The following is a 25,746-nucleotide window of genomic DNA, read 5'->3' on the forward strand; positions in this document are numbered from 1 at the left end:
GAAATACTGTACATACTGTATAGCATGTATTTGATATATAGATCTACGGTGCGTTGCAGAGGTATTCAGACCCTTTAAAAGTTTCAAATGTTGCTGGATTACAAATTATACTTTACTTTTTCTAATCGGTAATTTTATTGCAAACTCACGTTCTCAAACAGATTTTTTTTAAAAGAATAAATTAGTTATTTGTTAGCAGATATCTTAAAGAAAGTAAAAAAAACTGAATTATGCTGCTTGCGTACAGTAAGGATTCAGACCACACACATTAATATTTGGTGGAGCCACGTTTTGCTGCAATTACAGCTTTAAGTCTTTTGGACACTGGTTAGGAGTGAAGTTTCCTCTTGGCAGATTATTAATGGGTTTGAAGTCAGGACTTTGACTGAGCCAATCAAGGACGTTCATCTTTTTATTTCTGGGCCACCCCAGTGTTGCTTTGGCCTTGTGCTTGGGATCTCTGTGTCCTGCTGAAAGGCGAATATTCTCCCAAGCTTCAGTTCCTGAAATGAGTTCCCATGCAGTATTTGACTCTACTTTGCTCCATCTATTTCTCCTTCAGTTCTAAAATGCTTCCCAGCCCCTGCTGATGAGAAGTATCCCAAAGCATGATGCTGCCTCTACCATACTTCACTGCAGGCATAGTGTTTCTTGGGTCATGAGCAGTGTTTGGTTTGTGCCACAACTAGCGCTTTGAATTTTGGCAAAAAAGCTCTATCCCGGTCTCATCTAACCACAAAATTCTTTCCTATATCTTACTGGATCACTCTCATGCTGTCTTGCAAACTCCAGATGTGCTTTAAGATGGTTCTTTATGAGTAATGGCTTCAGTCTTGCCACTGTAGGCCAGTGTTATACAGAACTCTTGAAATAGTTGACTGATGCACCTTTACTCCACTCTCAGCCACTGAACTCTGTAGGTATTTCCAAGTGAGTATTGGCCTCTCAGAGGCTTCCCTCACAACTCTCCGTCTTGTTTGTATGCAGAGTTTTGAGGAACGTCCTTTTCTAGGCAGCGTCTGGGTGGTGCAAAACATCTTCCACTTCTTGAATTTTGAGCCTACAGTGCTCATTTGGACATCCAAACACTTTTTATAGCTTTTTATCCTTTTCGCAAGCTATGCATTTGTAGCACTTTATCTCTAACTTCCTTGGAATGCTCTTTAGTCTTCATCTTTGTACCTTTCTTTCAAATTCACAGCTTGACCAATGATCCCTGAACAGACTAAGGTTTTATTCAGTAAATCTTTCAGAGTCACTGCAATGATGAATATGCAGAGGTCAATGGTAAGGGAATTATAATCCCGTTAGTGCAATTTATTTTACCTTTGTAAACTTAAAGCTACAAGAGCACAGGGACCTGAATACTTTTGCAAGTATCATATTTCAGTCTTTGACTTCTTAAATTACCCACTGACAAATAACTAATTTTTGTCTTTAAAAAATTTCTGTTTGAGCATGCGAGTTTGCAAAAATACTAATACGAATACTGATTCAAAAAAGATATGTATCATTCTTATTCTAGCAACATTTGAAAACCTTTAATGGGGTCTGAATACTTTTGCAAGGCACTGTATAGGATCTTTTAGCATGAAAATATATGATTAGTCAGACTAGAAAATTAAAATTAAGTTCTTGCACAATCCACACAGTCAGGCATTCAGAATCCATAAATCCAAAGATTCACTATGTATAAAGTTTACTTACTGTATAAAGTATATTTATAAATTTCACAATTCACTTATATGATAACAAGAGTTACATGAACATCTTTTGCATGCAAACAAAACTTTAAATATTAAAGATAAAATAACATACTGTAAGAATCCAATTACACTGAACCACTACACTAAACTTCTTCAAGTCACCGTTTTAGAAGTGGTCTCTTCTTGTTTATTGGCCAGTAAGCATTTTAAAGGACAATAGCAAAACAGACTGTGCTGATAAACCCGGAGGATTCAACTATCTGCTTATGGATCTAACAAGACTCTGAAGAACTACCAGCAGACAGGCAGTGCTGGGAATCTTGTCATAAATAATGTAAGACACTCTAGGTGTCTTTAGAGGACACATTACAGACAAGCCTATCTCATTGGTTCTTTCAAACCGTAGAGCTGTTCTTCAGATAACATCATGTTCGGCACAGCTTCCAACATGACAAAGCACACGCCTATGTAGCTGGAGTACACTAATGGTACCTGGAGTATCAGAACATCTTTATCCTTCCCTAGTCAGCCTTGCCATCCGTGATAGCAGTGACTAAGAGCGCATGTTGACTACAAAGTCATCCACTGCTTTCTTAGATAACAAGAGGCTCCTCTGTCTAAGTGTGAAACTAAAGTAAGGTAGGCTTTAATGCATATCCTGTACCTCTATCCACAAAGACATATCCGATAATCAGATGATACACTGCCCCAGGCATTGTAACTCATTTTTGTTCTGGAAATAACCCATCGACCCAATAAAGTAAGACAGGAAGGTGGAAATCCAGGAATACTTACAGATTTTTTATATCAACAGCACCTCTGAATGCTTTCCTTGGAATACCCTGGATCTGATTTTCACTGAGATCTCTGGAAAAGAAGAGTACCATTCATTAGTCCATTAAGTAAATGAGGAGACCCTAAAAGATACATAAATTACCATCCAAACCTTAGAAAAACCTTTTTCTCTGCACAACACCTGAATAATAAGGTAATACAAAAGTATCACTGCATACACTTATATTAATTAAAATTTTTGTGACATTATTTAAAAAATAACAGTGAATAAATAATTATTTTTTTAAATAAGATTACAACTAAAAATACTATGAAACACTCTTTTTGCACAATCACACATATTTGTGTCACATGAATTACCTTTGGTGAATGAAGTAAATATTTAAAACAGTGGTAGCATAGAATGTTTGAGTACTTAATGATGAATGTGCAAAGGGAGACAGAACCTGTTTGCTATAATTTAATTTTCAATGCACTTTAAGCAATCTTGAAAATAGAGTATGACTGCATTGGCCCTGACAATAAATCTTGCACTTCAAAAATGAAATAAGGGCTATCACTTGTTGTTATAGCAACCTGATTTAAGGTTAGAACATTGCATACTCAAGATAGTTATCAGAAGTCAAATATAAAAAATGAAAAGTACCGGTAAATGTAGGAGGCTTCTGTAATTCATAAAACTTAGCAATTTACTACCTAAGTAGATAATATTATCACATCAGTGAAGTATGATATTCCAAATCGAATATAGAAAAGGATACGTGAGAACATTCTAAGTATCACAATGGATATGATTTAACAATCTTTTGCAAAAAGAAGAAAATTAAGTTTACAACCTTAAAAAATATCAAAGAAAAATGTAAATACAAATACAAGTTGCTGTTTCCTAGCTATTAGCTTAAAATTCCTGATTTAAATTTGTTATTGACCTCATGACAGAAACAATTTCAAATGATTGTCAATGATTTAAAATATCTTTTTTCAGCTGATGAAATGCAGTATCATAAACTGTCCTGTCTTAAAGCACGTTGTAAACCATGCTATATCATGTAACGTTCAAACAATGTAAAATATACATACCGGCTTCTCAAATAAAAGATATTTTACTGCAATTAACCGGATAGCTACAGTAGGTAGCTTTGTGTTAGATTTCTATTAAATTCTTCTATTAGGTGCCAAAAATTACAAAGGATTTGCCACACAGTGGGAGAGAGGCAGGGGTGAACATTTAGCCTCAGTTTAGTAAGGTTCAGTCTGAAAGAAACCTACAGCATTGTTTCAGTGATGGACAGATCCGATGCAGTGGCACCAGTCTAATCTCATCTACAGACACAGAACTATTTCAGCCTTTGTCAAACAAGCAATCACTTTAAGAGTTGATTGACCTATTAGTCAGTCTCTTTCTGCAAGCAAATAATAAGCAGCTAATTCTCAGTAGCAAGATTTAGCCCTGAGACATCCAGAAAATCAGGCTTTGTGGACTTCATATACAAGCTACAGTACATAACATACTGTACATAATGAAAAAAAACATCAAAATGTTGTGATATTTAAAAAAATAATAATCATGAAAAGTAAAATAAAGTTTCATCTTCCATCCTGTGTTCTTACAACAACATAGAACTGCAAGGAATATATACAAATATAACAAACCAGGGTGAATAATTAATAGTGGAAGTAATTATATTTTGAGGTGAAAATGTACAAGTTTAATTAATGAAAAATCTAGCAGCCCATACTGTACATGAGCTTTGGTAGTCAATAAATAAGACTAAAATGCTTGTCTTGTTAATTGACCTTATCTCATAAAGCTCTTCTAAATTTATGTGAACAAAATAAAAGCAGAGGTGGGAAAAATAACTTCAGGAATGAATTTGAATACAGAATAAATCTAATATTAAATCTAATATTAAATCACTGGGTGTCATGATTCTGAAACTACACCTGACCTATAAATACAAAAGAGCTCAATATGTATAGGGATAAATATACGTTTTCAGGTTTTCATTTTTTATTCAAATATTTACATCACTGGTGAAATACACATGCCAAATTTAGAGCATCGTTATAGAAGCATTTTCTTAATTCGAAAGTGGCAGACTTGAAGCACTGGAGTTTTGACAGGAGCAGTAAGCAATTTAGTTGTGACACTGTCTTCTTCAATTATTAATTTTGATCTCTAAGCATATTAAACATCATTAGCCGCAATTAAAAGAAAATGTAGGATTGATTGTTTTGAAAAAAAAATCTAATTCATTCTGCTTTACTTAGGAATGTGAAAAAAATCAATGTCCTTGAACTTGAGCTGACTTTAAGGGGCACAATTTCTGTCTTCAGCTTGGTACTACTTTAAAAAAAAAACAACCGGTGATCTAACCAAAGAATAAACACAGTAACAGTAAAGCAGTAACAGATAAGACATTCCTTTTGTACTAGAATTGATTGGGTGAAAATCAGACATCTCACAATAATAAAATGTGATAAAACCATGACAGGAACACTGAAATTAAGCTACAAAACGTGATCCAAACAATACACTCTTACCTTAACCATGTTCCAATTGTATTGTAATTACTATTTAAACTATAATTATACACTAAATTATCATCTGTTTTGTTAATGCTGTTTTGAAAATATATAGAAGTTGGTTACAACTTTTGCGCAAGTCCTTAATTATTTTTCATAACTCAAGAAAAAAGTACTAGGGCCACAACATAATTATGGAAGCCCATTTCCGCCAGGTAGTAAAAAAAAAAACGCACTATGGTATCTCAGAATTGCGACTTAGTAACTCAGAATTCCGACATAGTAACTAGAATTGCGACTTTATATCTAAGAATTGAGACTTAAAAACTCAGAATTACGACTTTATATCTCGGAATTGAGAATTGCGTTTACAATATTATTTAAATAGATCTAGTTGGTGAAATTACAAATTTGGTTTCTGGGATGTGCTACTGTACTTTAATCTGACTCTCAATGATTTGTTTCCTTTCTTACTGGAAAGGTCATCAGAACAGTATTCAAAAGGATTATGTTCTGAACATTGTAAAACACTGTCATCGAACATTTTAAAATATTTTTTGATGTTTTGATATTCAGCATATATGAAAATGTGTGCTTTTACTTTAATTTCTTCCCCAAATCCAATTTATTTCTTAATTTTGTGTGGACAGTAAATTTCACATTATAAAGACAGATACATTTAATGTACACTACAACATGGCAATACCAGTAAATCAAGTAAATCATGCCAACAAAGAATAGAAGCAAAATACTAATTGTAGAAATATCACCAGTCAAATAAATGAGAACATCATGTCATTACATGCATAGTTTTCACAATATACTTTTCCATATTGTGTTTTCTATTTTGATGTTGAAAGTAAACCAGCCAGACTACCAATTAAATTGTAATTTACCTATTATGCTTGACATATTATGTTGTCACCAGTTTCATCCATATGCAGACAGAAGCAACACACTACACTGGAGATCTTATACAATACTGTACATTGTAAACATGTGAAAAATCAAAAGTGAAGAAATAGCAACAGTAACAAAAACGCGCAACTGATGTAATTGATGTATTTTAATACTTTAAACACATTTTTTTCTAAGGTAGAATATATGCTCTTGTTTAAGGATTATTTTGTGTACGTTATCATCATTCTGACTGTTGTGTGGCAATAGTATACAAGTAGGCTTTGGATCCATTCAACATTCTTTCTCTGACACCATATTTTAAAGTGTCATTCTCAGTCACATACTTACCACACACCTGGTTACCACACACCATGGCAATCTCAAGGTGCTGCTGTACCAGTCATTAATTTTAATTATGACTTTAATTTTTTATTTTTTATCGGATTTAGTTAACATCCAAAGAGCACTGAGTTCAGATGGTCCTCATCAGGTTTCTCTTTCCTTTTCTATTTTTGGATGAAAAACTTAGATTTCACCTCACACTTGCTCATGCATTCCATGTATAAATCATTACGTTTCCCATTTAACATCTTTCATTTCTCAGAATGCTAGACTAATTTAAAAAATCAGTGAAAGGTCTGCTGTACATAAGTAGTTTACACATGAGGAAGTGGGTACTACACGCACTATTCATGAACAGGACTTGAAAACAGAAGACCACCATCAAATGGCATTGACAAAAAAAGACAGAATAAGCTGTCTAAGGAAAAAAAACAATCCAGAAAATAAAATGGCATACAGACTTTTAGTCTATTGTCTACAAAGGAAGTCTATGTTCTCAGCTTTATATTGAATGGTATTGAAGGCAAGTTGTTGCATGTTTCAAATGAGGACAGAAGGGGCCTGATGGCAGGGGAGATAGGAGCACAGCTGTGGACTTTGCACTCTTAACCTGTGAACCACAGTTGGTTTTATCGAAACAATCCTCTTGCAGAGTCAAATAGGATGTCTCTGTAGGGGTGCTCAGCCATTACGTTTCATTAAAAAGGAAAAAAAATGATCAAGGCCTTGAGTCTGTGATGGCACAATGACATTAGTGGCTAAATAAATAGAAAAGCTTTTCATGAATAGATTCAGATTGTTGATGCATAATCTATTTGAAGACTCTCTGTGATACAGTGTAAATGAAAAAAGATTTTATTTGTTAGCACTTCAATGACCACAGTTTTTACAGACCTTGTACATTTTTTGCCTGTATTCTTCCTCACGAACACACACAATGCTTTCAAAATGTTGTTTTTTGTATATAAAATGATTTTGTTAAACACACCCTATTTTATCTTGCCAAATTTAATTTCCTGTTCAAGAAGATCACACAAGACTTGTTGGCTTATATCCACCTTCTTCTTCTTCTTCTTCTTCTTCTTTTTCACAGCCTTAGTCCCAGACTGTCCTGGGGTCAGCTGCTTTGGTTGCTCTTCTCCATTTGTCTCTGTCGAGCACATCTTCCTCACTCACTTCACATACCTCCATATCTTTTCTCACACAATCTATCCATCTCTTTCTATAAGTGGATATCACTGTCTCAGGCAGATAATATATTGTAGAAAAAAATTAATATGTAGATGATTAAGGAAATGTAAAAAAAATGTAGATTTAGGTAATACATTTGATACTGTAAACATGGTCTTTGTACAGAAGGTAAATGGCTACATACTGTACCAGTTGTTACCTTCTTTATAGCTCTTTCTTTCACTGAAATACCTTCAGTTATCTTTTCCTGAAACATTTATCAAGTCAATCCATTAATAAAGGGAAATCTATATTTTCATTCTTATTCAAGTGAGCCCTGTTTACAATTTCCATTTCTTATACAGATCACAATACTTAACTGCCATATCAAAACAGTGAGAAATTATTTGGAAACTGAGATTCACATTCAGTTCTAATCAAAAGTTTGCACACATTCTGCAGATACTATGGAACATCTGTTGGAAAATTATCCGATATATTTTAGAAATGGTAATGAAATACAAACACAATAAAGAATAAATGCTATGACTAAGTATTTTGGCATAAGGACTATGATGAAACCAAACATAATCAAAAGAACAAAGATAGTGAGTATTAGATGAAGAAAGATGCATTACGAAATTCTGCAGTTTTGAAAAGAATTATTGTTTTCACACTAATTGATTTATAAATAGCATGCAAATGTGTGTCTGCACAGGTATTTCTGAAAGAGTAAACCAGTTTTAGTTCTTGCTCATTCAACTTCTTGATTTGAATGTAAACAATTTTTCTTTAATTTAAGCATTTTGGTATTTATTACCCTCAGTGTGACACCATTGTATTTCATTTTATTGTACCTAATATTAATTTTAATGTGCATAATATCATTCTATTGTACCTAATAATAACTGTACCTAATGCCATTTTTCTTTAACTTAATACTAATGCTAACTTAACACTAAAATTGCCTCAAAATTGAATGAGGCTGAAGACAGATCCTCCAACATTGAAATTAAGACAGATTTTCTCTTCAGCAGGTGGACTAAATAGCAGATGGTACCCAGTTCCTCCAAGTTTATTTTTGTTTTGACTGAATCAAAAACAAAAAATCGATTTGGAATCAGATGGGTTCTCCTCCTTTTCATACATGCACTCTAAACCAAGATTACAAAGTCACTGTGGTAGACTATATGCCTTAAATCTGTGATCTTCTCCAAACATTCTTCAAGGATGATTTATACATTTTCTAGTCTCCTCTAAATTACCTGTGAAGGTATTTAAACAATGCAGAGAAGATAAAATAAGAAATTGATAAGCTGTCCCTAAATATTAAATGCAATGTTTAATCTACTGTACATGCATTCTATACCACTTCCATGAAATCTGCCCTCAAATGCAGTTAGGGTCAAGAAACTATTGTAAAATAAGAAATTAAGGATGTTGTAATGTTTAGCTTTTGGAAACCAATATTCCTGAAATTGTCTGGAAGACAAAGTCAGTTTTAAGAACTTTGCTACTTCCTCATTTGCTTAAGAAGGCTCTGTACATTTCTGGTTTCAGTGTGCAGTTTTAACCCCTATGCTGGACAAACAAGAGTATATATTTTTCTTTTTTAGGAAACCAGTGTTAAGATTTTGAGAGAGATGATTATTTTGGAAGATGTCTGTGTAATTTCAATTTTATCATATGGGTTCTTCAAGATCCTTAAAGTAACATTACTTTTCTGGACTCAAAGGTTCAAGCGCATTATCTTTAAACTGCTCTCACCAAAACCATAATCCATCAGGTTTCAAATGCTATTGTACTCTTTTATCTTGCAAAATTATGATTAGATGGCACAAAAATAAATATCTGAATAAGACAGAGGCATTAAGTACCCAGTAGATGTTTTTTCAAGAATTTAATGCTTATAATAAATCACCTCAGAACTGAGTTGCCACATGTGCCTGCTGATGTATCATAACATTTATACCAGCTGCAACATTGAATCAAATGGTTGTATCTTACTTTTCCGTTGTAATGTGTACCGTTTGTACATCATATTACAGTGCATTATTCCACAAGAAAAATAACTTCCATCTGCAGAAGTGGGCTAGGAATTGATTTAAACACTGCAGCACAAGCATAGCTGATGTATATTAATCAGAGGGTCCATTTTACTTATACTCAGGGCTATATATCTTCATTGAAAATAGTGACACATGGTCCCCACATGGACTGTAGATAACACAACCTTGCCAGATCTCAATCTTTCTCTAGCTCTGGGGAGATTTTATCTCTTGATGGATTTTTTCAAAAAAGCATTCACAGTAATGTTTGTTCTTAGAAATACTGCAGGGTTTTAAAGATTACTTATCTAAATTTCTTTGGGATATTTCCAAATATGATTGATGATACTCTGAAGGCTTCATATTCAAAGACCAAAAGAAAGATATTTCTATAAGTGTCCTTCGACATGACAAATTCGAATGTTCATTTAACAAAGTCACATTTGTCCAATTAGGGGTGCCAGCGTTGTAGAAGGAAAGAGGAATGCTACTTAAGTTTAATTAGAATTTTTGGGTTAAATTATTTTTATACACATTACACATTTATTGGATTACTTTACGAGTACTCAAAATGCTCAAAGTCGTTGACAAAGTCAACAAAGTATCAACAGTAAAACATAAACTAGAGGTCAAAGTAGAAACACAATCAAGTGAAAGTGCTTTTAAATTTGAGAACAAGATGGTTCCTACTGTATAACTAAATCTGAGCATTTTTAAACTCTAAGCTCTGTGTTCCAAGGCAGTTAGTTGCACAGGAGCTAACTGCGATTTAATAGTCTTGTACATTTAAGTTTAATTTACTAAACATTAACACAGCATTACCTATGCCACTACATTAAACATTACCCATGTTTAAAATCTTAAACTCACAAGACAAGGACTTTGTTAGAAATCACTGCCTGTACTTAAGTTTGATTCAGAAAACTTAAATTTCCATCAAAGGTCTGTTGAATATAACCACACCTGCACAATTCCAGTATTTATTGAGATATATAGAGACTTGGGATGGTCTTACATCAATATCTTTTGAAGACAGGGTATTCTCCCTTTATTAGTTTGGCTACAACATAAATAATCACTAAGCGTGACAGATCTGCATGACGTTTAACACAATGTAGTTATATTTTCTCTAATGCATGGCACACTTTCATATTTCACCAACAAGAAATACAGTATAGGTTACATCCAGTAGTTATGATTTAAACATGACACAAATTTCAGATTTGATATATAATACTGTACTTTTGTCACATGTCCTCTTTTATTTGATCATGTTGTTCCATCTCAATTCCCGGGTTTCCCTGTAGCTTGACCCCTCCACACTCCTATACCTGAACGTAAATGAAGAAGCTGTTTCAGTGGAGATCTTGGGCAGTTCATTAGAGCAGCTCCTGCTGTTTCTTCCGCCTGAACCTGAAGCAGTGTGGTCGCCATTCTGCTTGGGCTAGGATGGTATGTTTCCTAACAATTTCTGCCTGCTTTGATCAAGTCAGTCGCCCACAGAGGTTTCTGGGACTGTAAAATATAGGCTGGAACTACAAAGTGCTTCCTGCTGTTCCATTTCAAGTGAAAGCCCGATATATTACTGTCTGTATAAACAAATGAGAGACTTCTTTCCTATAGATGACCTGTAAAACATATTTGATCTTTTGAAGTTCAATCGGTTGGACTGATTTTGGTACCCAAACTATTTCTTCTTTGATACTTACCTGAAAGAATAATAGAGTTTAAAAAAAATAGGCTATATATTAAAGATTAGCACAAAGTAAAGGTCTTATATTACTATACATGCACATGAACTGACTCATTGTAATATATCTATCATGTGTTTTGTTAGGCACTGAGGGTAATGTATTTGTTGAGGGTACAAGAACTATGTTAGTTACAGTAACTACGCAGTTCTTAACTATGATGGCTACTAGGAATCACAGAACATTTTTTTAGCATTGTTTTTAAGCCACATTAGTAGCAAAATAGTCAACACTGCAGCTGCATTCAATAAAAGTAACAACCCATTTCTCGTCTAGAGGTTACAACAAAGTTCATTTGAAGAACTCTCAAAAGTATATGAATTTGGGAGGTTTGACTATTACTGAGGAGAGATATTCTGATGCTCCGGGTTTTGTAATGATACTCAAACCGCATTAGGGGCATATTGCTGTTATGCTCAAAGCATAGTCAAATAAATTAATGCTGATAGTAAACTTGACAACAATGATTAAAAAGAAGAAAAAAGTGTGTCTAATGATTAGAAAATGTATTGTTCAGCCCCTTCCCCTCTTTACAGTCAGCTAAACCTTATTGTCAACCTTATTGTCAAGGTGTAGCAGCTGTAGGTTTACCACAGCATGGGAGAGAGCTAGTGCTCTAGGCCTGTTAGGAATGGCCATAGTGTCTTTTTATTGTATGTTACAAATGTTATCCTTCTTCAAAATGTCTTATCAAACCCACACCTCTTAAAAGTACACTTACTGTAAGTGTCTTTTAAATTAATTCCAAAATGTGCAACTATTGTTTGTCAAACTTCAAACTGTCACAAGTGTCACAGGTGACTTATACTGTAGCATCTCCCACAATCATTTAGTGAACAACTTTTCAATGAAGCATTCGGTTGCTGCTTTTTTTTAAATGGGTCATTTCAGCTCAGTAGCATTTCTTTTCTTTAAATGATAACTTTTCAATAAATGAATGTCCAGAAAGCCTTTGCACTTAAATGAGGGCTCTCAGTTGTACGACTGACCTGACAATCTTTTTTTTTTCTTCTTGTTCTTCTTTGCACCTCTGGTGGCCCAAGTGAAGGAGTCAAGCTGTCTGAGGTAAAAGCTCCAAGGGCTTTTCACAAGTTCAGTGTTGATGAAGTCTCTGGCTGAAAGACCTTGCCTCATTTCCCACACATTTTCTGACCTCTTTTGTCTATTTTTTTTCTCAGAAAGATTTTTCCCTGTTATGTTGAGGGCTAAGAAGTAAACTAATTATCCTGTTCAAATCCCTTTGTAACGCCCCTAATCCTATTAGTTATAAGAATGTGTGAATGGCGATTGTGCAGCTGAAAAATTCAGAGTGCCACGATCCAGAAGGAGTACCCTCCAGTTGATTCATAGGACAAGGAGCTTGAATGGACACCCAAGGTTACACTTCTTTGTGCAATTGGGAGGAAAAAGAATCAAAAACACAAAAAAAGAGGAGACAATACTGAGTATCTTGGTGACAGTCTCCGGCAGGCTTTTACAACTACTCAAGTGCTCCCAGCACAATTTGCAAGAAGTATAGTGAACTCTTACTCTTCGACACACCCTGCTGAAAAGTTAGACTGGCTTTTTATAATCCTTTTTAAACATCTCTCTGAACAGCCAGCTACATAAAGATCAGCAGCCATGCCACACTCTGTCAAAGACAGTATCACATTGAAAACGAATAAATGATAACACAAGCTGCCCCTATCTTTTTGTAGGCCCTTTGGGTCCATTTTCTTTTTATCACTGAGGATCCTCATGAGCCCAATAAAAAGAGAGAAAAGAAGGCAACTCTCACTACGTCTGTTGCCTCCTGCCGTCCAGAGCTGAGTGAACTTTAATCACATTTCCCATTTTATTCGCACTGGGGAAGGAGCCAAGATGCAATGAAAAAAGCCCACAGCCGCAGTGCACGGTAAGAACCATGAAATTCATCTGACTTCCATAAAAGATGAGCCCTGCCCCTCCATTCCCTCCTTTGCTGTGCTAGCTGTTGGGGGGGGGGGGGGGGGCAGTGATTGTCTCTTCCAAAAACAAATATTTGCTCTGGTCTTGGATGGTTGATGCTTCCTGGGAGCATCTCTTTTCTGTATTAATTTCCTTTTTTTTTACAGTTGTTCCACACTAGCTAGCTTTTATTTTCAACTGGCACTCCAAACTTCTTGGAAAAAAAAAAGAAACCTGATTTCAATGTTAATGCACAGCATTTTATTACCGAATGCTTTTTACTGTGAATATGGATACTCTTTCACTTCAGTTTAAATACCACCTAATTGGTTTCCATGGAAACTAATTCCCTGAAACTCTTAAGAGACAATGCACAGGTTTCCTTCATATCCTTTTCAGTATACTTGGCATATCCATAAACCTTTTAATAGCCATATTCCATGTCAAGTGTCCCATATTTATCATTATGTAGTAATTATATTACTATAAAATAACCAAATATGTTATTTAAATAAATATGTGAACACAACAATATGGTATATCTGCACCAAATTATAAAGTATCTGTGTTTTTTAACTACAGCATATTGACTATAAATTTTTAAAATATTACTGTTCATCACAGAAATATACATATTACATCTCAGAATTTTCACAGTCATTTATTAATTCATCCCTGGTGATAAAGTGGTTACAAAACAGCTTTACTCAAGATGCAGTTCTCTATTCCATAAAATTATCACTTTCTTCTTTTTTAAAAAAAAAAGGCACAGGATATTTGAAAAGCACAGAGCACATCTGTGTAACCACAGTACATTCTTCACAATTGGATTACAACAATTGTATTGTAACTTTACTCTCCACTAACCTGAGGACTGGAACCACCTAGCAGGCAGGCAACATGAGGATACACAATTACTGAAAAGTGGGGTTTCATCCAAGATTTCTTTTTTCTCTGATGACTGATTTCCTTTTTATTCAACATGCCAGAATGTCTTTAGTTCAATACTTAAAAATGCATCACAAAAGGCTAAAATGGTCACAGTTTAGCAGATTTGCGAATTCATGCCAAATTATGAGATGAATGCCTACAACGTCTTGCCTAAAAAAGGCAAATAAAATAAAAAGTCCAACACTTCTTATTTGTTGTCAGTTTTAGTCTACTTTATTATAATAGATTGTGAACCAGCAAAGACAATTAATTGAAAGTTGAGAGTTTATATCTGAAGGGAGTTCCAACAGCACATGTGTCAGAGATTACTCAACTCCCCTATCTGTCCACCTAGGGGCAGCCAAGGGCCTTGCAACACAAAGCAATGTGAATGACATTCATTCAATCCTAAAAGGAAATACCTTTGTATGACAGAACCTTTTATTTTTCAGATTCCAGTTGGCATTATTATGGCCATGAATTTCACCTTCAAGTTAACTATGCAAACATGTTACATCTTAGCTGACCCAAAGACAATGGATGCGTCATATTGGGGACAAAGTTTAGAAAAGAGTGGGCAAGACAGATGAATGAGTGGACGAACAGCAGACACTGACAGACAGGTAGTTCGATACAAGTGTGGTCAGTGTTGCTGGGGGCCTGACTGATCCAGGTGTTTCTTACAAATGACTCAATTGACTTCAACATTGAAAAAACCATGACAAACGCGGAGAATCAGAGACTGAGAATCAAAGATCCAGTCTTCCTTTCTGAAAACATTTTCTGCTTTTATTCATATTCATCCGTCTTGATGATTTAGGATTACACTTACTTAAAAAACATGAAGTATTTTTCTCCCATTACCGTCTCCCCTTTGAAATACTACTGACAACCTATGGTAGCAGATGTGCGTTTTGCCACTTAATTTCCTAATATCAGCACAAACAGTTGGACTATGTTCAGTGATATGCCAAACAGCTGTGCGGGATTTAATTCCTCATTACAAAAATCTGTGGCAATCTGCCGAAAATTACAATTGCTAAGTTATACAATTCCCATTACCTTGATCCTAAATATTTTCTTCACTGGTGCACTGTTTATTTTTCTTTGCATTTCCATGCTGTTGACTGTAAATATCATTGTGTTATTAATTATGGGCATCTGTTTTTTTCACCTCTTTGAAACCTTGATGTGACAGCCATATCACACAGGAAATAGTATTAAATCACAGTATTATGACAGGATTCAAGGCAAACTGTTGTAAAGAAAACCTATATCTTCACATCAATTAGTTATTGTGGCATTTTAAGACATTGTATTAATAGAATTCATGGCTTCCTTAATTATTGTCAATTTTCAAATAGTGAATGCTATATCTGAGTATTGAAAAACACTTCTGAATTTATCTGGATACTAAAATTTTGTTCTTGGAACAGACAAGCTAATACAATAACAACAGTAATTTAACTGCATTTTAAGGGCAAATAAAGCTTAATATATGTGTCATAAATAAATATAATGCAAAAATAAGCCAAAACCAGTCAAGTGAAAAGACCAAAATTAAGTCCATCTGTGTTCCCCTGTGACCTGATTTGCTTATACAAAGAATTTTGGAATTTTACTTTACTGTTCACTGAGACCTTGGCCTGCAGCTGCTATTAACTACATCTAGCTGCAGAACGTTACATTGTCAAGCACCTCACATACAGAGATTAAAGATTGCTACCACATGCTTTCATCTTATTTCAAACCTATAACATCAGGGACAATGGATGACACCTGAAATTGTTTTTTTCTCAAAGACTTTTTAATACTTGAACCCACATCCTAATTTTTTAAGAATTTGCATATAGACAATGATGGACAAGCTCTGAAGCTGCCAAAAGTTGGCTTTGCGGGATTTATTGTATCGCACAGGACAGACAGTAATGTGATTTCACACAGCTGCTCTATGGTTGGTTTAAAATTCTTTACCCACCTATCCCTTTCCTTCTCAAATTAAGAACACCTATACAATCAAATTAAGAAGACATTTGCTTTCTTCACCTTTCCCAAGCATTCTTATCTATATTCTGCACACAGTATGTAATGTTTTTGTTTATAATTTAATTAAGTTTGCATTTCTTTTACAAATATGACACAAGTCTTTAAAAACATTGGAAAATTGGAATTTGCAAGACCTGGCATACCCAGCTGTATCTCTTTCAAAAGAGTGGCCCAGGTTTTAAATGCACAAAGGTGTGCAGTAAGAACAGTTATTGAGTGCTGTGTCTTTTTTTTTTATAAACATTAACACATTGAATCAGGCCCAAACCACCATTTCTCCCACTAGCATAAACATCTCTTTGAACTGCCAAATTAATACATGGACTACAGTCTATGACTTTATCTTAACTGGGTATATTATACGTATCTGATTTGCTATGAAATCTCAATGGTGTTTAAAACTTTGTAAAGTTGAACTATGGAACATTATATTATATTTCCATATGAACAACATTTAAATTCACAAAAATCTAACCTTCTTGTAATATTGTTTTGCTTTTAAAAGAAATTAGATCTTTCATCAAATATATAAGTGTTTTTTCCTCTTGGCATATTAAGTAATACTTGGCCTTAGTCATTGTATATGTGGTTAAATATAATAGAATATAATTACAAACTTTTAATACTTCACAGTCCTCCTAAAAAAGCCTGCTTTTTGATCTAAAATGTTTACACAGGTGACTAAAGCTGTTAGATTGGGCAGGAATAAGTATAAGACTGGCTGACATAAAAGCACTAGAGAAATATTACAATAGAAAAAAGATTAACCAGTAAAATTATAAATAAATAAAAGCCCACTACGGTATAGGATGAAATTTCATTCATATATTACAGAATTCAGAAATTCAAATGTGCTCCTACACCATGTTTGCCAAGTCATTTCTGAAAATTACAAGCTAACTGACTGAGTTGAGGAGCCATTTTTAATAACATACATTTGAGCAATTCTAATATTTATGAGTTATATGTATAATTATGATTCAGTCGACAGTCACTAAATATTGATTGTTGAACTGAATTTATTTATTTGGTTTATTACTATTCATCTGACCAACCAAGACATAAATAAATGTACCAATGAGTTAATTTATCAGGAAAACCTATAGGTAATGATAATATAATTGAAGGCCTATATTATTTCAGAAACTGAAAACTTGACAAAGATGTTTTAATTGTCAAACAAATACCATCCATTCCTCCTGTTCCATCTTTTGTAATTTGTCCCTGAAATACAGTACGGAAACAATATTATCACATGCCTGTAATGTAAGTAAGCTGTTTGTATCATCTGAGGAAAACGTGTGCGATAGACAAGAATAAAAGATGTTGGAGGACACAGTGAAAATAACAAAAGCTGATTAAGTGGATTGGAACCAGCTTTTTTCTGCCATTTCTGTTTATCTGCAATGCTCCAGTGACCTCTTACTTAACATTGCTGCCCTACAGCAGAAATCCCAATTCAAAAAGGAACTCTATCTATAAGATAGTACTGGAAAAAGACTCAAGCCTAATTCCTGTTCTTCTGTGATAAAGAGAGGTCTGGTGTGTATCACACTTTCTAAGCAGTGATTGCTGAGATCTTATGCTTCCTCCACCCTGAGTATCTCTAAGCACACTCAGAAGTGGAAAACTGTCACTATGCTCGTGAAACACAAAGTAACAGGGCTTTCAAATCTTTGGCAAATATACTGATTCACAGGCCCAAAGTGCTAACCCTTTGAGCACAAGATAATTACAATAATAGTCTCATCATTTGAACAATCCAGTTTACTGGTGTCACTGACATTCTCTTTTCTGAAGGGTGCTTATCTAACATCCTTCCTATTGCTGTGCCAGAGAAAATACAAACAGGTTCTTTGGCTCTTTTTGCAATATTAATGCTGAAACCCACGGAAGATAATGTTTCAGGGGGAAAAAAAAGCATTCAATTTTACTACTTAAGGGTTTTTCAAATGTCAGTACTGTTTATCCCTGCATTGGTCACCATTACAGACCACGATCCAAACAAAATCAGTTTTTGACTAAAATTAGCAGCAATGCTTCATAAACCAAAAAGTTTAAAAGTTTATGCAAGATTATTTGCATTTAATATCACTTGATATGTTAATTATGAAGTTATTCATAGACAATCATGTTTAGGTAATGGCATTGTAGCTGGGTTTACTGACTTTTGCTACTTTTATCACTATCTCTTAAGCGCTTTGTTGCCAACAATGTGCAGAATTTGAGATGATTTTTGACAGCTCCATACAAGCTCCCTTTGTGGAGCGACTGCGATACTATTGACCCATGGACATTTTCTCCCATCTCAGCCCCTGAACTCTGTAATTCTTTTACAGTCACTGCTGGCATCCCTAACAAGTTCTTCCTTGCCCAGCTGAAGAGACAGCCTGATCTAGGCAGTGTCAGGATACTTTCCACTTCATAGTGATTGACCTCACTATGTTCAAAGAGTTATTAAGGGTCTGTGAAATGTTTTTGTAACCTTCGCCTGTTCTGTGCTTTTATACAATGCTATGCTGCAAGTTTCTAATTTTCTAACACTTCTGAATTTAATCAATGATAAGTATCAGTTCAGTTCATACAGTTCATTTGTGTTCCTTAGTGTGTGATCTGTGGTTACACAAAAAAACATTGATACATTGTCTCTCTTGTAACAGCCAAAAAATAAGTAATACAATATATAACAGAAATTCAATGGTGCAGACAAATAAATTTGTCTTAGATAATGCTGTCTGAGAGATATTGACTGGACCTCAAATATTAAAACTACTATCCTTTCAACCAAAAAGGATAAATTCCACCACTATCAAAATATCAGAGTATGTATTTCTTAAAGGTTTAACCAGTACACTTCTTTGTTAATTATAATGCCTTGTTCAGCATGTTCACCATAATAATAAATATAGTTTACAAAAGATGATACCAGACTAAGTATCAGTGTGTGTCAAAAGTATCATTTTACTCACAGGAAGAATTTTTTCTTACCTCTGTAATCAGAAAAGTCCATTTACCACACACATTGCTGTCATCAATGACAATGTTCAGACTGTAAGGCTAAACATCACCTAAAGGTACTACTGAACACACAAAAGAGGCTCAGTAACATGATTAGATCATTATAACGCATTTGGAGTGGGAGACTGTGTCAGTGTGTGACTGGCAAAGGAACAAGCCAACAAGGTTAATTCTATACCGAAAAGCTGAGGGAAAGAGTAAAGCACACTTTTTTACATTTTCACACTGCTTTACTCTACTTCTGTAATGATTATTACAACACTGGAATGAAACAGCATCTAGGAAACACTTTGAGGGTCAAGGGAAGGAACTGAAGTTTATACTGTATGTGGGTATGTTACTGTGTATTGAGGCGCTTTCTCATGTCCTTTACATATGGAGAGTAGTACATAATTAAAGTTTGCAACATTATGTTTGATTGTCCTGAGGTTCATTCTCAGTCAAGTAATTGACTGTATTTCATTTTTTTTCTGCTTGCTCAATAACCCATTAAATGACAACAAAATATTATATTAGTCCCTATAAGAACCTTACAAAAGTTACAAATGGGAGGAGACCATTTGGCCCATTTTGCTTTAGTAGGTAAGTAAACTTTTGTTCACAAATTTGTTAAGGGAGCCAATAGTTTGGGCCTCAACAGCCAGGCAGTGAAGCCTATTGTAGATGTTTCCCATTCTCCAAACAACACGAATTCCCCTTTTGTTCTCATTTCTTACGCCATGGGGATTGTATCCCTATTGAAGTTCGATAGTTTGATGCACTCCTCTGGGGTGACTTTATCTATAGCCCTCAGGATTTTATACAAGTGCATAATATCTTCTCTCAGTCTCCTTTGCTGCAGACCAAAAGGATTTGGAATTTAACTCCTTCAACATGACTTTTTTATTAAAGATACTGAGACCAAAAATAATTCTCACTGCTCTTCTAAAGCTATAAAATATTTTGTGTAAGACAGTGACGAAAACCAAATACCACAGTTGAAAAAGAGGTCTTACAATTTTAAAGCTTGGACCACACTTTTTGCAAAAATGCTGTTTGATGTTTAATTGCTTTCCTGCATTGTCTTGAATTAAAAAGACACAAAATGGAAACTGCTTCTTTGCTTGAAATCAGCTAGCTGGCTAACAAATGCCTTGGGTATGTCAAGTACAGGAATTTGTGAGCAAGTAATACAGAGGTTTTGTTTAAGGCACCTTTAACCACTTATATGGAAGATTCCTAGATACAATAAAGATGTAGAAGTATCTACTGAAAAAGAAATTAGAGATGTTATAGAAACCATAGGTGTTACAGCCAAACAGTCACATAGATATGAGTTTTTATTTTTATTCTAATTGCCTTTTACTAGCCCTAAACCTAATATGCACATTTAATTGACAGGAGTGTTCTTTGGGATTTAATATATGATGAACAGTGACAATCAGTGAATCAAAAAAAGAAGCAAAGAGAAATATCTAATGAAAAATCATGAATTTCTCATCAGGAGACATATAACTTTGTGCAGAGCAAAAGATAATTTGTGATTTGTTGTGTTCAATTTTCATCCTCATGGAAGGACGGGTATATTTTTTAGCCCACCATCTAAACCAGGGGTGCCCTACCAGTTGATCGCGATCGACCAGTCGATCAATCGCAAGAATGTTTGGCAAAATAAATGGGCGATTTGACTATTTACTTTTTTTGATAGACAAAAAATTCATTCAGATCTGTGAATGTATTGTCATACATTTTACTGCCTTGTGTGTGTTTAACTCTTGTCGAATGGGTTGTAAAAGTCTGTTCCCTGTGCATCTGGCTGACACTGAAAAAAAGGCTACAGGAGCTCTGTAAATAAAGAGTGTGGGGTGTGTGCTACCCAAGAACTTTCTCTCGGTTATTGCCACACAAACCCCACATTAGCTACAGTGAATAGCGGAGCGAAACAGACTGGCCGTGACAAATTCGCCAACAGTTTGATAAGTTTGATTGCCTATTTGACAGTTGTAGTGTTTGGGGGCGAAAATGATAAAGCAAAGAGACTGAAAACTCACTGTTACCAAAAAGAATGGGAGCATGATGATTTTTTTGTACATTCGCATTCAAATCTCCAATGCTAGCGTCTACATGAAAAGGGGAAATATAGAACAACATTTCAAAACTGCACACAAAAAGAATGATGTGGACTTTCCCGCTAAATGTGAGTTATGGAAAAGAAAAGTGGAAAAATGAAAATCTCAACTAGCAGCAGTCGGTTTTCACGAGGCCTAATACAAGAGGGAAAGCGGCAATCATCGCATCATTCTGTGTGAGCCATGTCCTGGCTAAACACAAAAAGTAATTCAGGGATCGAGAAGTAATAAAAAAAGTGTTTGCTGAGGCTGCTGACTTGCTGTTTGGAGATTTCAAAAACAAACATTTTTGGCAAGGTTCAGACAGCTGTTGCCTGAAATCAAAGAGTTTTTCAAGTCGTCTAAACATGGTGAATATGCCCAATTAGAGGATGACCAGTGGTTTCTAGATTTAGCATTCCTCACAGACTTGACTGAGCTGCTGAATGAGCTGAATGAGCTGAAGGGACAAAATAAAAAATGTCAGCGACATGATCAGCAGTGTCAACACGTTCAAAAACAAATTACAAGAGTTCTCAAGTAAGCTTCTCAGTGTCAGTGCTCACATTAAGGTAGGATATTCTTTTTTTCTAAAATTGGGAACATTACTTGTTCACTGTAGCATGATTCACTTGCTTTTATTTGCTGTCATTAAAGTGATGGGTATCGTTATTGTACTGATGTGCCCACAGTCTGTTTTTCAAACTGGTAGATCGCGCTGGACTGGCAAATGAAAAAGTACTGTAGATTTTACATTAAAAAAGGTTGGGCACCCCTGATCTAAACCAACGGCAATTAATTATGAATATTGTACTTATTTCCTCATAAACCAAGGTCCTGACTCTCTGTGGTCATTAAAAATCCCAGGGCATTTCTCGAAAAGAGTAGGGGTGTAACCCCGGTGTCCTGGCCAAATTTCCCATTGGCCTTTACCAATCATGGCCTCCTAATAATCCCCATTATTCTGTTCTCCTCATCACTGAGAGCTGATGTGTGGTGAGTGTTCTGGAGCAATATTGGCCATAGTATGGGTGCTGTCGCATCATCCAGGTGGGGCTGCACATTGGTGGTGGTGGAGGGGAGTCCCCATTACCTGCAAAGCACTTTTAGTGGAGTGTCCAGAAAAGCACTATATGAGTGTAAGCAATTATTATTATTATTATTATTATTATTATTATTATTATTATTATTATTATTATGTGAGTCTTTACAAAGATTATTTTTGAGAAAAAGAAATACTAAAAACTTGGTGCTGGGTTCCATAAACATACAAACTTATTATTAATAAGTTAACTTATTATTTACTATATAATTTACTAGACTATATTTACTATGGTGATGCGTTGGCTCTGTGGCTAAGGATCTACAACTGTGGCTGGAAAGTTGCTGGTTCATATCCCGCAGCCGGCAGAGGAATCCTACTCTGTTGGGCCCCTGAGCAAGGCCCTTCACCCCAACTGCTTCAAGGGTGCCATATAAATGGCTGACCCTGAGCTCTGACCCCAAGCTTCTCTCCTGTCTGTGTGTCTCATGGAGAGCAAGTTGGGGTATGCGAAAAGACAAATTCCTAATACAAGAAATTGTATATGGCCAATAAAGTGATCTTGTCTTATGATTGTACTCATTTACCAAACACAAAAAAGGCAGACTGCACCTGTGAGCATGTTCTTTAAGGTCTAGTTTTATGGGGAATAAGGAATAACCTTGTGAACATATAAGAATAATATATTTGACACAAGGTACTTACTGGGGATACTTAATACTGCATTTAAAGATTTGAAGTCCCCTTAAATACATTGTTACAGGATATAATTATATTAATTAATATGCTGATACTCCAAGTTCAGTATGTTCAAGAAACAAAGTATTTGCAATATAGGTAGAATACTTCCTTTTCTAAATTGTCTTACATTCTTATTAAAATGGCCAAGAACTGCATTGGAGACATTACATTGAAAACATGTACAACATATTCAATGAAACAAAATATGATAAGACAATTTTCACATACTTGTTCTGACCTGCAAAGGAAGTGTCAGTTTATAACACCAGTGATATATACGCTTTTCACTGTTCTGACGTGCCAAACGTTTTGAACTATGCACAGAACCAGACATATAAAATCTGTCATACAGACAGAATATGTAGCTTTATCCAACATGTGAAGAATAATGGCATTTCCACAGCCACCTGTTGCTTCTGGAAATGTTACCTCTTCAAAAACTGTCCATGACTATGAGCATAAAGCTGTAGCATAGACTGTAGTTTTGAAATACATAAAAATTAAATGACAGATTTTCAAAAGTTGAGGATAAGATATTACATACAGTATGGATGTGATCCAAAATTAAAATCTTAAATTTAGAAAACTGCATTTTATTCTACAACCTAATTAAGGAATCCCAGTGGTCTCTTTCAAACACACACTGAGGAAAAACAATGTATTATTTTGAATCTATCCTAAATCTGAGCAATAAATCTGGATGGTAATATTTAAGTTTATCAGTCTAAGTGGACTGTTCCCATTTGTGAATGCTGCATATGAGGTATGTAAGGGTATTTGTATCCTTGCTCTGATGTTCTGTGATTACAGTTTAACAAATTTATTTCCAATTCAGCTTGAAACACAACAGTTTTGCTTCAATTGTCACCAAAAAGAAAAGACATGCAAGACTTATAGAGAATGACAGTTTACATGTCAAGAAGTTTTCCTTCATAATTTACCACAACGTGTTTCCATTTAAAATCAATGTAAAATTTCAAGAAGGTCAGTTAAACTTTAGATTAAAGATTTTTTTTTGCATTTTATGTTAAAACAAAATTGCGGAATAAGAGCTAGACTGAGGTAAGGCGCAAGTTACTTCATACGGGACAAAAACCTGACAATACCTCAACAAAAACAATAATTTTACAGCATTTATGTCATGCATTCGCAAAGCCACTATTTATATACAGTGCTTTTTTACCGTTCTTTTATTCTGTGCCTACAAAGCAGTGCTGGGATCACGAAAATAAATGCCAGGGAGGTCACCAATGTTTGACAAACTTCCGCTCTGACTAGACAGTTGCTGAGTGATGAGATTCTAAACAGGTATTACAAAAGACTGACATAGAAAGTGCATAGTACGCCCCCATTGAGCAATACTATGGATGTTTAACATTCCTTTTTGTCATTAGCATTTCCAAAGAGAAAGGTTATTAAAATAATGAAGTTAATTATTTATTTCACAGAATGTGTATTTGAATCTATGAGTTCATTTTTAAATCAAGGTGCTTGCAGAGGCTCTCAGTTTATCTAGAAAATTGCTCATGTTCAAGCTGAAAAAAAAATTAATTAGAAAAAATAAATTCATGTACAAGAAAAGCAGAAATCATGAATAATGCAAGGTCATGACCACGATGTTTCAGTTTTTTTATGGATCATATTTTTTAAATGACCAGACAAGCAGTTTTGAGCCACATAAGGAACTGTAGCCTGTCTACACTGTCTCGTCCAAACATTACCAAACAGGAGTTTTTCCAGACAATAAACAAAGAACATAACTCAATTACACCTGAGAGGTTGGAGCATTATTGAATTAGCTGCAAAAAATGTTCCAGCAGCTTGAGGATATTTAATTACAAATATGCCCAATGACTGCCATTTTCTTCCAGGGTAAAAATTTCCCTTCTTGTTAAACATCTAAATCTTGGCCAAAAATATTTATATTTGATCTGCTGCACTTTTGTCATTGTGCCTCTTTGTAGATTGATCTTAAAACCATCTATAACACAAGAACCTCTCTGGCATGTGTGCACTATGCTTATTCCACAGATAAAGAAGGCAAAAGTGGAGCTAACAGATAGTGTTGAAAAAACAAACACGTAGCTGAGCTCAAAAATCATTAGTATGACAAACTGTCTAAATTTAAACATCCATTTAGATAACTGTCTTAGAGAAGATTCAACAACATTGTCTTAATGGCCTAACCAAGGTCGCAACAATTGTAAGGTATTAACAACAGTGTCAGTGCTAGGTTACAAAACTTCCAGTCTAGCATTCCCAAGGCATATTGAAAATGTCACACATGGTGCATAGAAACAAAGAAACAAATATCCCAAGAGAGGAAAGAGATGGATTCTTCTCTCAAAAGCCCTTAAAGATGTTTGAAGTATCTCCTTCTCTGTGTTTGCCAACTTCAAATTCCTTCTGGCAGTTGAAGGCAAACTTAAATATTCCTTTTCAAATAGTTGAAAGCTTGTGAATGTTTTCTTTCACTATTGCTAAGACTTGAGTCACAGACACTTGTGAACAGCCCAGCTGTCTGCAACCATCTGTCAGTTCTGTTCAATATATGTTGAGCACACGTTTTCAAAAGCGGTTTTAAATTTACTATTATATATAATGTATTTATAATTTAAAAAATACACATTCAAATGTATCTACTTGTAAGTATAAAAAATGAATGGTATTTGAGGGAATGGGCAATTTATAAGAGGCTTTAAGGTCGTCCTTCTC

At 34.9% G+C, this 25,746-nt stretch overlaps 1 protein-coding gene across 11 annotated transcripts in view; it reads right to left on the reverse strand.

Annotated features, from left to right (window-relative positions):
• slit2 (slit homolog 2 (Drosophila)) overlaps positions 1-25,746 on the reverse strand; it is a 164,687-nt gene that overhangs the window by 71,942 nt on the left and 66,999 nt on the right. For all 11 annotated transcript variants that reach the window (XM_088636432.1, XM_088636460.1, XM_088636440.1 and 8 more), the window contains exon 5: positions 2,502-2,573. In XM_088636432.1, coding sequence (XP_088492558.1) covers positions 2,502-2,573 — 72 coding nt within the window. The remainder of the gene's footprint in view (positions 1-2,501; positions 2,574-25,746) is intronic.

Source organism: Lepisosteus platostomus, chromosome 1 (genome assembly GCF_059453375.1).
Source record: "Lepisosteus platostomus isolate fLepPlt1 chromosome 1, fLepPlt1.hap1, whole genome shotgun sequence".
In the NCBI taxonomy this organism is placed as follows: Eukaryota; Metazoa; Chordata; class Actinopteri; order Semionotiformes; family Lepisosteidae; genus Lepisosteus; species Lepisosteus platostomus.